General features: G+C 37.6%; 1 protein-coding gene across 5 annotated transcripts in view; it reads right to left on the minus strand.

Moving 5' to 3' along the window:
• The window catches only part of RGS12 (regulator of G protein signaling 12), a 78,558-nt gene that overhangs the window by 38,239 nt on the left and 24,286 nt on the right, over positions 1 to 16,033 (minus strand). For 3 of the 5 annotated variants that reach the window (XM_065735842.1, XM_065735841.1, XM_065735843.1), the window contains exon 4: positions 263 to 284. In XM_065735842.1, coding sequence (XP_065591914.1) covers positions 263 to 284 — 22 coding nt within the window. Of the gene's footprint in view, positions 1 to 262; positions 285 to 5,577; positions 5,866 to 10,620; positions 10,748 to 16,033 lie in introns of those variants that run through there. The other 2 variants (XM_065735845.1, XM_065735844.1) reach the window with 2 other exon arrangements.

Here is a 16,033-nt window from a genome sequence, read left to right on the forward strand (position 1 = left end):
GAATTAAGAGTCCTAATCGTAACAAAAGTGTGCATATACAGAGATATGTGCCACAAAGAAAATCTGTTCAAATAAATCAGTGAAAGTATGTAACCATAATCATGCAACATTTTAACTGGCATAGTTCCCAAAGCAGTCGCAGAGTTCTGCACCACTTTGGAATCACATCTTGTAATTTATCACCTTATTTACCACATGCTTTGTTGCTTAATATGGAAAACTTTCATTTTCATTATAAAAGTAAAAACACGCTTCAGCTTACCTCCATCAGAGACAGTTGCTGACTGTAATAAGAAAGAGAAAAGTAAGTGTTACTTAAGTTTCATGATATGTATTAGAAATCTCTAACTTTCTCATATTACATGAAGTATTACCATTCTATTAACAGTCAATGTGAGAGGATGGAAACCTAAAGATACCAGCTCAGTTACTTTCTCACAGGCATTTCCTCCTCATCATGAAAATCACCCCAGGCCTTTAAACCTCTGTGCTGGAATTTTTTCCCACAGATATTCACTTAAAGTAAATTTCAACATCCTTTGTAGACAAATCAAGTCTATCAGTCATATATAGGAGAAAGCAGGTACCTTCCAAGGTACACAGAAAGACTTAGAATGAAAACTTGACTGCAATATATGGAGATGTGTGGAATTAAAATTTCAGATATTTTGGCAATTAAAAGATTGAAAACTTCCCCTACTGATAACTTTTGACTTCCAGAGAGCCCAAAGGATGTGAGAGTGGTTCCAGAATGTTCAGATTGAGGTAGAACTCCTCATCATCCCTAATAGTAATTTACAGCAAATTTCTGAGGACAGTCAGACTTCTAGTGATATGTTGAAGTTTAGGTATTTATCTATCCTAAACTTCCCACCTTTGATCACAAATTATATTAAGGCAGCAAACATATGAAAAAACAGAGAGGCGAAGGCTTCCAAAACACATGGTCCAGAGCTTCACTTCAATCCCCAACTGAGTAACAGACAGGAAGCACAACTGATGTTTAGACTGAAGATGTTATTACAACCAATCTATCTATCCATAATTGGTCTAAATTTGCCAGTCTTGGAACAAACATTCCCTCTCACAGAGAAACCCTTAGTAATCTTTAAAATAACAGTTTCTTCCCTCTTCTTTATCTTTTCTTTTGTATTTTGCCACGGAATTTCATACTGCTTTTGACAGCATCTGAAGAGCACTGCTGTAGCTTCATCATTCCCATAATCAGCAGAGGATCTGATCTAGTTTTTAATAAACATATTCTGGAATTTTTGAAACCTAAGCTATTCTGTCATTGGCATTGCTAGTTCAGATAAACACAAAATCCACTAAAAAACAAACAAACAAACAAGACAGTTCTTGTTAAATTACACAGAAATGCTTCTGAATCTGTGAAGCATAAGATTATAAAAATACATCCAGATATTTCAAAATATCTTAACTCATATTTTGTGTACAGCCTTGCAAACATATGATACATTCAGAAGCTGTAACTTAATTCATGTCTTTACTTTAGAAAATTTAACTCATATTATGAACTCTTTTATAAATATCATATTTATAAAAGACATACATGATTTTCCTATCCACATACTGTACAGAATAGCTGAAGAACAAAAAATTCCAATTTTTTCCTCAAGCAACGAAGAAAAGCGTGACTTAAGGACTCTGCGGAAAAGACAGGAAAATTAACTATCAAAATACATATGCTTTAGAAATGGTTATTTACTTGGAAGCTTCCATGGATGTAGATAAAAACATCAAGTATGATTCTCTCTTATGTTTGTGAAACATAAAAAGTAAAATTAATAGGGCTCTCATTATAGTAAAGAGATTTTTTTTTTTTCACTTCTGGAAAAAATGAGTGATTTTGGAGAAAAACCACAAAAAATTGTAGAAATGGTACCACTTAATTAAGTTCTATGGACTGAGATGACAGAATTTTATCTCAATCTGTTTAGCCTAATTTAAGGCTCTGAGCCTTCTACACACCGTAGATTGGCCTTAGTGTTTTGAAATGTTTATTTTAAACTGCACAAATCAGTATGTTAAAATCTCTCTGAGCAGGGACTTATTTAATAGTCCAAGTAATCGCACTTACAGGAATAACAGAATTTCTGATCTGAACATCAGCTACCTTTTTCTGTGCTAATAAGACATGTTGTATTCCCTTGGCTTTGATATATACCAAATGCACAGAAGTTTTCTTAAGTATCATGGAACAAAAATTATTGTAAGACCATTTCTTTAAATTCATCTAAGTATCTGAAATAAATTCAACGAATTCATTGAAAACAGCTGGAAAACTAAATGTGTACTTTGGATACTTAGAAATCCTAACTGCTTAGAAATCCTGTCAGAAACTACATACTGTTCACATTTAGACAAAGCAGTTTCTCTTCTAAACTGTTCAGCTGGAACTTGTCTAGATTTGTCCACAGGTGTGAGTTGCAAGACCAGATTTTTTTTAAATACTATCATGATCTCATTTTAAAAATTCAGTATCTGTTAGGGTTTTCATTCTTCAGTGCTCACTCTTGACATGTTCTTCAGGGCAAAACTTCACGTACTATAGATATGGAAACCAATTTTTGGACAAAATTGAACACTTCCCTATTGAGAACTACCTGTTAAGAGTTAGAAAGAATAACTTTTTAGAAGCTACAAAACTCTATGGTTCGTGTACATAACCATTTCTGAAAGAGGAAAGATACGGTGTGTAAAGATAGAGTGCCAGTAAGGGGACGTTAGGAAGGTTAAAGAAAAAAATCATTTCAAACGACAAGACATACCTGTATTCATTTTGTGAATGTACATTTGAACAATTACTCAGAGATAAAATCTGAATTGTAATCAACCCTCAAATCTCTCACAACCAGATAAGAACTGAAATCAGTTCTACAAACTGTCAAACTAGTTCAGGAAAAAGCCCACGGTATATCCTGACGGTATAAGCCAGGAGTCTAATTACCACAATGTAAAGACTAGGCTAAGGAGAAATAAAATGTCTTTCAGTATCTCCCCTGACAGAAGCTGTGCATGCTCATCCAGCTGGATGAGCAACTACAGACACCAAAGGCGGAGGATGCGAACCCTCCCCTAGACTTCAGGGCAAGGTCTTGATCCCTGTGATCCAAGCAAGGATCTCTGTGCCAGGGCAGCAAGCTGAGCAACAGCCTCCAGAGCAGCTGTCATACACCATGGAAGATGCTTTAGGTCTCTGAAATTGGCAAATGTTTCAGCATACATTAGATAGTATAAACTTTTGATTAAGAAAAAAAGCATGTAAAATTTCTCTATCACCTCTCTTTGGTAGGTGGAAAAACCAGAAGGGCCCATGAGGTTTTTATTGTCATGTTCAGAACATGCTTGCAATGCATCTGAAAGAGGATTAGCTTACAATTAGCAGGGAGAACACTACATGCTATCTTGTGCCCACAACAGGGAAGAAAAGCAGAGAGGGCACGAAGGAAAATGCAATTTTAAAGGCTGAAGCTGCCTGTAGCTTTCATGGTCTGCAGCCTGCCAGATGGGTGCACAACTGCATAATGCTAGTTTGATGGCATCTGTCACTTGGCACAAACTCTCATCCAGGAAATCCACAGAAATCCAAGGAACATCCCCTTTTGCGTGGATTAGATAATTAACTAATTAGCGTCAAAGTCTGCCATAAAACCATGGTGCAGAAAAGCAAAAAATATTCTGTCCACATCTCAGACACTACTTTGAACAAATAAACCCGTGTGCAAATATCCTGCAGGTAACTCAACACAAAACGTCCTTTTTCACCTCCTCAAGATTTGTCATTCAAGTCGGTAGTCATGCTCAAATGCTCCAGAAGAACAAAGGGAGCAATGAGGGTACTGGGAGGGGTGACACATCCTAGGAAATGCCAGGCCTTAACAATAAAATGGAGCAATATGAAATCATCTCCCTTAATAGAATGTGGGTGAGTGCTTTCCTCACATATATTTCAATCTGAGATGCATAGGGATGATATCTACAGAGTGAAAAAATACTGCTCTCTTCTACTACAGCAATGACAAAATCACAGACTAAACATAAATATCTATTTCTTTTATGGGTATCCAGAAAGATTCAACGAAAAGAGGAATAAAAGTGACCTCTTTCTGCCCTTCCTACACACTTTTAACAGGCAGTGGAATCTTGCTGCAAAGAGTTCCCTGACTGCTGAGTTTGGAGTTTGTGAGACCTGCTAATTACAGTATTATACTCACACTATTTTCCCAAGCCCCCTCTAAGTTAGCCTTTCAGTTCAGAATAGCTTACCTAGCTACACCAACCTTCTAAACCCACTTTCTCATATAAGTTCAAAACACAAAATGAGTTTGGGAAACTCACTGTGCTCTTTTAGGAGATGAAGCACTGAAGGTTTACAGACTCCGTAGGAACAGCCAACTTTCAAACACTTTGTCACTTAGTTCAGGATCGCCTATCACTCAGCCAGCTGCCTGCTTACATCCAGCTTTGTTCAAACCCCTCATTAAATCAACCAAGGCAACTTCTCTTTCTGCCAAGTAAGGAATTATGAGCAGGTTCCTAGACCTTAAGAATACTACTCCAGGACTTACATTGCATATGTGTATTGTTATCCTTTTAAATGCATTATAGCATTAACACTGTGCAAATGCTATGACCTCTGATGATCTCAAGGAGGGGGATCATGCCTCAAAATGTAGTTAACATTGTCCTAATGTTTGAAATCAAAAACAAAGATATACTACTTACAGATTACATATACATTTTCCTTCCAATAAATATCTCACGTATAAATCTTACCTAAACATTGTGCAATAGCATTTTTATCCTCAGTTGAAAATATTAGTGCAATTAATTTAATGATATGGAATTTTATGAAAATGAAGCCCCTTCACAGTGCCTCTTGAAGGAGAACTCTTACATCATTCTTTTCAAATTGCCTGTCGTGAAAGTAGTGCACTTATAACAGATAATATAAAATTATTATAGATGTAAGAATTCTCGAGGAAAAAAAAATACCACTGCACATTTGGATCTATAGAAACAACACCTGAACAGTAAATGATGTGACATTTGGAATTCCTTTGGGGAAAAAAAAGTAGAACATTTTTTTCCTAAACAAAGCCAATCTAATTACATATAAACACAGTGGCTTACATGCCAAATCCATCCTTAAATTATTTTGTTAAAGACATAAAAGCACATAATATTGACATAATGGCAAAGAAAACATGCACAAAATAGACTGCACAGAATTTAAAAGAACAGGTAGAGATTATAAACTTATTGATCCTTTAGGCTTATAGACCCTGGCACAGTTCATAGATACATATCCAAATCCGATTGTTAACTGGTACTGTAAGGTTCCCTTTACTCTTCTATGACAATAAAATCAAATGTTTGCATTTAGGAAGGAATTTTAACTCCGATATTTTAAAGTAAGAAAGCTGAAAGGCAAAGCAAAAAGCATTCTGGACCTGATAACATTCTTCTCTGTTTTCTTACCAATAACAATAGCTTCTAATTTCTCACTGCAACGATGCCTTGCCTTAGCTAAATATAATTCATATCACTTACCCGCTCTTCATAAGAAACAGCAGTTATTTTTCCTAACAGTACTCTTCCTAAATTCATCTTCACTTAATATGGAAAAAGCATTTCCTTAGCAAGTCGGCTTTGCAAAGATTAAACTAAAAAATTCAGCCCTATTCCATGCCTGTACATGCCAGTAAAGTTTAAAGGCATTTCGTATGAAGTTCTATTTTACTCCCTTTATGTTACCCATAGCAACAGGCCAATGCAGGAAGCTGTGGTTCGTCAGGGATTCAGATTAGATCTCAATTATCTCTCCCCAGAAAAGCTAGATCATTTTATATAAATCAGGACAATTGTATTTTAAAGCACTTCCTATAAGTTGAATGTGTGACGGTCCTGTGCTCAGTAAAACAGATTTCCAAAGCAATTTCCAGCAAAACATTAGTTAATCACTGTAACTTTAGTTATAGAAACATTTACATTGTAAACCCCTATTTTCAGAGGTTTACATAATGCAAGTCGAATTAAAGTAAGACCTTGAATGGTCTCTTCTGCCCAATTTTTCAGCAGTTAACACTGTAAATCCACAGCACAAGGAAACTTGGCATGCTTGGCTAAAGCTAGGTGCAGACTCCTGTCCCTAAAGACAAAATCCTCTGCAGAAACAAACTGATATTCTCCCTTCCCTCTTTGCTACTCCAGCCTGTGCTTTCCTGATGTCAAGGCAGCTCTGTGCACAGCACCCTAGGAACAGAGTGCAAAATCAGCTGCTTGTCACGCAAGAGGGAAGTGCTCTTCACTTGCCTGCGGTAGTACTGGCTTCAAGAGACTGTATATGGAAAGAGCAGAATGTCATGAAGTTTGCTGTCGTTCTCAAATAAATAGTTGCAGTACCTAAAACATTCCGTTTTGGTATTTTTGAAGCAACCAGAAAAGAAGTTTTGCTAAAAATAAATACCAGAATTACAAATTTGAAAATGATTAGGGAGCATTTTTCCGATTTTTGTGTTTCAGAGATGTCCTGTCAACATGGACCTACAAGCAGTACTTTAGGAAAGAGTGATCTCCTCCTCTTTCAATGCACTATGTGGAATCCCCCACATCCATTCATCCATCCAGTTCCTAGGTTTAGCCCCTAATATGTAGCTTGCTCTGAAAGTATTGCCTCCTGTTTGTTTCCCTGAAAACTGCAGAAGCTATAAAGAGCACAATTACACAGTTGGATAGAGCAAATTCTCAGCTACAAAACACTCCTTTTCTCTACACAGTCATCATCATTAACTATCAATTTTCACTGGCAATGGAAAAGAGCCCGCATGCTGCACTCATAAAAATCTGCACTGGTGGAGGTGACCACTGTAGCCACTGCCTAAATGTACCACCCACCACTTTATATCCATTGTTTGGTCTCCATAAGTGCTCAGCAAGTGTCTGCGGATATCAATGAGTGCCACTTCTTCTGCATGAAAGAATTCAGTTCCATACTTTTCCCATACACACTTCCATGTCAGATGTCATTTTGTCACAGTGCCCCTCTGCTGCCATCTGTCACACAGCAACAACATGTAACAATATCGGTGGGAAGATTCAACTTCTACTTCCATCCCAACGACCAACGTCCACCTCTGACATCACGAGCCAACATCACAAAATAGGAGGCATTACTTCTGGAACAGCCTTAGTACAAAGAAGATGGAAAATTTTGCCCTGAACTGATGCAGAGAGAAACTGAGGCAAAAGGAAGTCCAGAGCCCTTATTCAAGATCTCACAGAAAGAGAATGAGACAAAGGTAACTCGGGTTTGCATATCACAATTCAGCACGGGCACTCTCAGCTAACAGAGCAACTCAACCTTACAGATTTAATTCTGAGTGAGCAGAGAAGAAATTCAAGCTAATTGCAGATGAAAATGAAGGAATTGTGCTTTAACAGGCATTCTTGAGACACAACAATTAGCTGCTGTGGACAAAGTTCATTTTATGACTGATTATGAGTCTTAACAGGCAAACTGCTGCATTTTAAAATGCTGTTTTCCACAAGTGTTTAATACCATGAAGAAACGCAACAGAAACAAATGAGGTAGGTTGTAAGAAGAAGTATGTTCTATAAAATATATAATTGCTTTTGGACTTAAGAAGCAAATTCCCCATGTTACTTTCAGAGCAGAACAGTTTTACTGCTTAAATAAGTGTTAAAATTATAATTTTATAATGAAAACAGGCCAAACTGTGCTGTTCAAATGCTGCATGTTGCTCGATACTAAACCAAGTGGACTGCAGAGCACATTTCATTGTCAATACCTTCAATAATCACACAGTATTAGCAATACAAATAGGCAGCAAAGCATGTGCACAGCAATGCTCACATGAGGTAAGTAAAAAGCACAAAGGGGTCAGAAAGGCCTGGAGAGCTGTCCTGTGAGCATCCCTTTGGGGCACCACAGAATAGAATTTTAATTGACAATGTTTAGTTGACTATCTACCTAGGCCCTATAGAAATCTCCTACAAAACCCAAATCTCCCAGCACGGTTTTGCCAGGTGTGGTTTTTACCCACAAGAACATTAGAATGACCAGGGGGGAAAAAAAATAAGAAAAAAGACTACATGCAAGCTATTGGATGCAGCATCAAGGTCAGCACTGCACCAGAGCCCCACAGTGGCACAGGGCTGGGAGCACCATGTGTGGGAAATGCTCTGTACATCCTAAGCTCCCATACTTGGTGTTATAAATCCAATAATCCCTCCATTTAAACAGACCTCTACAGTTGTTGATTTTATTTCCCTGAACTGAGCACTGCATGCCCACATTTTTCCATGCAGTCTCTACTAGCACCGAAGACAAACTGCCAATTAGACAACATCAGCTAATGATAATGGCAATAAAATGTTAAGTGAATCTGAAAGCCCTTAAAAAAAATCTTTTGCCTCTCTATATTCATAGATTATTTTTGTAGCTGCCAGATTGAAAACCAGGCAGACAACTCCGAGTTCAAAGGTCCAAAGCAGAAGGAATTCTAATTTGCAAAGCTATTAATGGAAAGTGTTAAAAGATGGCACAAGAGCCTTAAAAATCCTATTCAGATATACCAAAGGCGACATTTGTAAACCCACATCCATCTGTTTAGAAGCTAAACTGTGGGAAGGGTAGCAGCCCCAGATATGGCTGATCTGTTCTTCTCTTCCACACTCCCTCCACTTCCTGCTCTTATTTTCTTTTGTATGCTTGTTTTCAGAGAAGAAAAGCCTCAAGTGAAAGATAGAATGGCAGGAAGCCTGGATAAGTTTTAACTTGTCAAAAGATGAATAGGATTTAATATATCCATTACTTCTACAAAGAAAAACACAAACACACAGGCAACTAGAGAGAGAGAATCCTCTGGATGAACTGTTGGTAACACAAATTCCTAAAGTATATGTGTCATTGGCAGAATGATCCTCAAAAATCTTAAATCTTATCAAGTTGTTTTTTTGGTTTTTTTTTTTTTTTGTCCCACGTTGAAGAAAATAGCAGCTATTTGCATGAAAACCCAGGGAAAGGAATTAAGAATACAATTTAGCTCACTGTCACTACGCTTCTAAAAAACAGGAGAATCACAACCTATCTACAAACTGAGAAAACTTTTCTGTAGAACAGATTTTTTTTCTAATTCTCCAAAATTTCTGATTTGCCCAGATGTATTTTTGCAGAGGATTTGTCAGCTGCTCAGCAGTAAACAGACCATATAAGTGCTACTAATTAAATGTGGGAAGATTCTCATGTTTACAAGACTGTGGTTTCCCTCTATCAGTTTTAAAGATTCAAGTCTTTCGTATCCCAGGATTGTATTAAGGGAAAACATTTTCAAACTATTTGGAATGTGGTCGTTTATAAATAACTGAAATAGAAGCAAGGCTTCCAATAACACAATAAATTCAGCAGAGCTTGGATGCAAACGGCTGTCCCGAGTGCCCCCTGCTGTCCGATGCCATTTCGATACTGACATACACATCCTAAACTGTTAAGCTCAGGAAGATTTGCCATCCCGAAATCTCCAGTAAAAATAAAGATTTCGTTTTGCGAGTGGTATTTTAAACTTTGAAATACGATTCTGCAGAGCCTGACGGTAAACAGATGATAAAAAACACACTTTTTCACTGATCTTTCTGAAACAAACATCACCATTTCTTTCCTTCTCTTCAACAACAGTTTAAGACATCTGTATGTCCTATCTGTATGTATCTGTAAAGCATGCAGCAACAGCATGCATAACTTGCATATCCAGATGGACAATGAACTGCAGCCTAATAGTAAATTAAAGTTAAATCACATAATAAGGAGGATATGATTAAGTGACAGATAGCTAAGACACTTAAAGTCACTTTTCAATTTCCCACTACTGCAGATGGAGTCCCAAAGGGTCAATACATTTGGGGGAAATTAATGCAAAACCAAATAGGCAAACTATTCATTCTTAAGTGAGAACTGCATACGCATTTTTGATATTACATATAGGACTGGAACTTACAAAATACATGTTTTCTGAGCAATAAAAAGATAAAACTGATCTGGAGGGTCTGGAACTCAATAAATCTCTGTTCAATATATACTTTCCACTTTCTTTAATAACTCGTACCATCTGGACTCTGTTTTATTGGATAAAAATCCAGCTGGAAGAGAAATCAGTTTAGCTGCACCACTTAAAAACCCATCGTAACGATGAGAAGGTAACTTATAACTCTCAAATGACATTCTGATTTTACGGAAACACATGTATAAGCATAGTGAAAATTAAGTGACAGATTTATGAGAAACTTAATTAAATAAATATCTGAATACATAGTATATTCACTTCACACTGCAAAAACAATAAAATGTCACTTAAAACATGGCTATAAAAACAGCATATTCTTAATTTCATAATAAAGGCTATATAGAAAGTTAACTTAAATACTTATACTTACAAACTTTGTCTCTTTAAAAACTCATTGACTCCTTAGAAGCATTATTTATCGTATTTCACTGCAAGATTCTTAGCTGAGAAGACTACTCATTAAACCAAATTCCTGTTTTCTGTTCTCTTTAGACAAACAAAACTTTATACTTACAGACACTTGACTATCAGTAAAAGTTTTCTCCATGTATAAATAGTTTAATAGTTCATCGTTAAGAAACAGTCCCTTCAACTTTATTATCAAGCTCTTTCTGAACACATATTTACTTCTTCCAGAGTCCAGTAAAAAAATGAGGCTTCTCTGTGTGTTGCCCTATCAACACCTCTCCCATTCTCCTCCTCCCCAGCACATTCTCCGCCCTCAGCACGAGTTCTGTATCTTCTCATCAAGAGGCAGAGGCAGCTTTTAACATGTTGTTCAGGCAGGTCCTATGGAACAAGAAAGCTTCTAGAGAGACAACAGTGTGCTGCTGAGGAGACTGCTAATGTAAAATGCATTCAGAAAAGGCCTAGAGGATTCGGTCCCAACCATTTGCCCAAACTTGTTTAAGCACTGAGTCAACCTCATTTTCGCCTCCAAATTATCTTCAGTTTTAATACATTCCCCTTTGATGAGTAGATTTTCCAAGTGAACTGAATGAATCAATCTCTATTAAAAACACTGAAAATATAATCTAAAATTATTTTTTTTTCTTAAAGAAGAACAGTTAAACTCGTTAAGACGTGCAGCAATTTTCTTCCAGTTGCCAGCATGTAGATGCACGTCCCTGTATGATTACAAGCACATGTATGCACATTATGCAATCTATCTCATCCTACCCAAGTGCTCCATGTTCTCTGAGTAAGCAGGGCACTGGCAGCTACAAGGCTCTCATTCTGAGTGAAACACAATTCTCATCCTTTTCAATACCACACCTACTCTCCAGACACGCCAGCAATAACTGTGTCTTCAAAAAGCACTGCACACACTTTCTGTCCAACAAATAATGCTTAAATACCATCCTTTTAGAGTACTCTGATCTATACAGAAGTACAAGCTGGGATGTCTTTTTTTTAACACATTAAATGTTTTGATATTATAATATTAAGTAAAGAGCAGCAGCTCACCTGGAAGGAGCTCCACAAGTGATTCCTTTTCTTTAAATTTCACTGAACTGATGAATCCATGAAGACAGTGGAAATTAGCCAAAATCCCAGCAATTTAAAAAATGCAGTCAGAATCAATTCATAGAAGGTGATGGTACTCTCATTTGCACCACATCTGTTCTGTGACTATATTCTGGAAATGCCAATTCAGTTCATTTCATAACACCTTTACTCATTCAGTAACACTAACCAGGCCTCAGAGAGCAAAACTCCTTCCTCATGTGATGTGACAGTGACAAAACAGGTGACAAAGTGCAGGAGAGGAATGGCAGTAACACGAATCAAAGCAGTCACCTGGTTCCTCATTCCCACCAGAAATTACATCAGCAATCCATTCTGCAGCAGGAAAGCTAGTAGAGCCCTCTCCCTCAGAAAGCAGATGCTACAGAGTTGTAGTACAGCAGTGTGTGCTTCCAGAGCCCACTGCAGTTACGCTGCACTGGCAGATGATGCTCCAGCTTTACAAACAACAGGGCTCCACCACCTGAAAGGTGACACAGCTTCCTGGGCCTCAAGAATAATCCACAACTCCTCAGTTTGTTCTGCTATTGGCTTCAGCTACCCTCAAATAATGGTGCTGAAGGAGGTGGCAAGAAGTCAATCCCAGTTGTTTTTTGTATGCCAGACACAATTCTGTACTCGTTACACCTTCCTGAGACTTTTCCACTTCTAATGTACTATACATTTTGAAATAAAGAAACCAGAACACAGTTTTCAAGTTGGCAAAAAAGTGTGGGCAAATCACAGTATTTATTCAGTAGAATTATTATGTAGTTTATTTTCCTCAGTTACTTCTCTAAAAATTCATAACACAGGATTTTCTGGTTTATTGATTGTGTACAGAGCTGATATTTTCATACAACTGTCTCTTTTAATGAAATGACCACAATTTTGAGAGCAAACAGCTCAGAGACGATGCCATTTGATATATGAAGCTAGGGTGATTTTGCCTCATTTGCATAGCTTTACATTTATCTGCATATATTTTCATCTGCCATTTTGTTGTTCAGGCATGCAGTCTTAAAAAGCAGTCTGCTCTCATCTTCAAGAGTCTGTTCTTGTCCTTATTAATTTGAGAAACTTCACCTCACTGCTCACCTACTTGGGATGAGCCTTAAAAGATGTTCTTGAATCAACTAGAATCACATTAGAAACTGAAGCAAGGATCATCCTTAAGCAGCAAATCATTCTGGATTTCAGTAAGACCTCAGTGCTGAAAGCTGTTTTTCTGCCTGTATGTCAGGGATTAAGGTACCACATGAATTAGAGATAGGAGAGTAAACGTGTTCACAGAATCACAGAATTACCAAGGTTGGAAAAGACCTCCATGATCATCCAGCCTAACCATTCACCTACCACCAATATTTCCTCACTAAACCACTTAAAAGAAGACTAGGTACCAGAGATGATGGCAAAAGACACCCTTGAGAGTTTGCTTACCTACTATTGACTGCTGTGTTGCTACTCAGAGAAACTGGAACCAAGTGGAAGGAGTCAAAATAAGCTCTGATACCTTATGTCGTTGAGCTAAAGCAGTTACCTTGCTTACTCAGGCTGATCCTTGCAGTAAGTGCATTAGAGATATTGACAGCTTATGAATTCACCAGCATTCGCCTAATAAAAAATATTAGAAATGGTGGTACCAGCAACCAATGAGAAGTAAGGCCTGGTGTCTGAGGATGCAAGCAGAATACAAGCTCTAATCTAGTCCCTGAAAGCATATACTGTCTATGGTTCACTGGCAGAAATCGGCTGGGGAGCCAAACCCAGAAGTGGTAAGGCTCGGACACTGCTTGAGTGGCAGGTTCAGACAACTGATTCCTGTGGGATACATTTCTGTGTGCAGTACCAACTGTCTTTCCACATGTGGGGAATGAATTCTCTATGGAATCCATCCCAGGCAACTTTGTTCATTTCTTGTCAGGCACCAAAGTACAGGATAAGCACTGCTGCATGAACCTCACAGTGCAAATACAGATGAGATTCAGCTCTCAGTGCATTCTCTGACTACTCATTTTCTTATGTGTAGTTCAGGTCAAATTTCTCCAGAATTTGGAATAAAGAAATTAACTCAAAACTGCAGAAAAACTGTAGAATTACCAAACTATGGTCACTTTATCAACAGAAAACAAATCTCAATATTCTCAGTGTCTGCAAAATCACAGTTGCACATTCCATAATGTATTTAGAAATAAACACCTTCAGCTCACAAGAGACAAGAGGATACGCACAACTGGTACTCATCTGTTGACGAAGCCACCTTAGTCATACACTTTACAAAATATGTATGAAGTGTGAAGAACATAAAAATGTTCCACGATAAATTTTATACATGTAAAGAAAACTTACAGTAAGGTTTCCAAAATTATGATACACTACAAAACATACTCAAAGGTTTAACATTAATGCCAGAGCACAGTCTGTGAAGGAAAAGAAAATAATAAGTGTATTGCTAGTACTATTTTGTCCTCCTCTGGGGAGTAGCAATAAATGTAACTAACATATCTTGTAAGAAATCCTAAAGTCTGAAGATGCTTCAGACTATGCTGAAGAGTATGAAGTTCTTAACATAGCAGTCTAGAGAACCAAACATTAAAAAAATCATATTCTTCAAAATCTTTAACAAGCACTAAGAATGATGTTAGCAAAACAAATTCTAAAGGACAATACATACATCACTTAGAATGAGATGACAGTAACCTGAAGTCATGCTGGCTATATCTGTAGTGATCAAATAAATTGTCTTGTGAGCTGTTGTGTAGTTCAAAACACAGCTGGCTCTTTCTGGCCACTGCCATACCACCAAGCTCTCTGAACCTCCTATCAATCAGGTTGATTTTATCCAAACTGCCTTTTGGAAATAGTGATGCCAGCCATGGAGGCAACATTTAAACCACGTCCAAAAATCATCTGTAAAAATATGCTAAGTGGCCCAGGACAAAGCTGCATAAATGACAACTCTAGCAGCACAACAGGACAATCATTATACTGCAGTGCCTATCCCTGTGTCCTGGCCCTATTTCATTTCACAGTACAAGTGTACAGTCACTGAGCAGCACAGTTAGTAAGGAACGTCAGCCAACAGTATAACAGCCTGAACAAAGAAGCCTGGAATTCCTGACAGAAATGCTGGATGCTTCAAAAGCCTTAATATGCATCTCCATGACCACATATACTACAGTGATTCAAGGTAAAGAAATGAATGCTTAATTTCAGAACCAAATGATACTATTTAAAGGTATTTATCTTATAGTTCAGCCAAAAGGTTTGGACTTTCTGCAGCACGTGACCATAAAATCGCTAAGCAGACATCTTCCACTTAGCACTGTTTGAAAAGCTGACACCTAGCGGCATGTTCGGAGAAACAGGCTCTGCCACTCACTCCTACCACCAGGCAGCACCGTATGACAAAGGGAAAAACTCAGAAAAGAGTTTACGGTTTGGTCACAGACCTACAAGAATTCCAACACAGCACGTTTGGAGCTGGATTTTTTTAGCATCCAGAATTTAGCATATCAAAACACTGACAGTGTATGTAGTAGGAGCAGCCCTGTACGAATTCTATTATAAGATTATATATATATATATATAAACCACAGAATCATGGAATGGTTTGGGTTCAAAGGGATGTTATAAGTCATCTAGAACCGCTTCCCTCACCCTGCTGGCCACACTTCTTTTGATGAAGCCCAGGATATGGTTTGCAATCTGGAGATTTGACTGGAGATTTTTTTCTTGCATGCAGTTTTGTTCCACATCTGGCTTGTTTTCTATCTTCATGAAGGCAGACTGAAGACAAGAGTGTCTATCAGTCAGTTACATCTTAGGTAAGAATTAGGACAAAATCCATGCAAAAATGCAATACTTAGAGAGTGGAAGCTGTGTCTACCAGCAGCAAACAGTAAGTTTTCACAGCTTAACATAATAGGTAAAACTTAAGACAAAAATACACATTCTTTTCAAATTTTATATCCACAAATCTAAGCTGGGAATGAAGAGGTCCCAGTTTAAACCTCATGGTGATGTTCTAAGGTTGTTGATGAGGAAAGCTTTGTAGAGAGCGTTAACGCGTGGGAAAAGTTTGGGGCATGTTTAACTCTTCTTGTCTGATTTTCCTAGTACACTAGCTGGACTAACAAAAGCTATTATCTCCCTGTGTAAGTTTTGTCTGATTATTTAAATCAGTCAAACAAAGACAGGTACCCACTTAAAAACTCATTATTAAGTCAAATGAGCATTTAGGGTTATTTGCCACCCACAGATGCCAAAACTAATATCCAGCAGAGGCATGTCATTCATTAGTATAAAAACCTCATACTGAGGAGATGTGTTGTATGCTTTCAATTAGCAGATGAAGTGCAAAAGAAGTTGCTTCACTGGAATTAACAAAACAGAAAAAGAATCAAGCATTATTATCTATA

This window comes from Cyrtonyx montezumae, unplaced genomic scaffold (genome assembly GCF_038088225.1).
Source record: "Cyrtonyx montezumae isolate F1298 unplaced genomic scaffold, pur_monq_1.0 scaffold_2, whole genome shotgun sequence".
Classification (NCBI taxonomy): domain Eukaryota; kingdom Metazoa; phylum Chordata; class Aves; order Galliformes; family Odontophoridae; genus Cyrtonyx; species Cyrtonyx montezumae.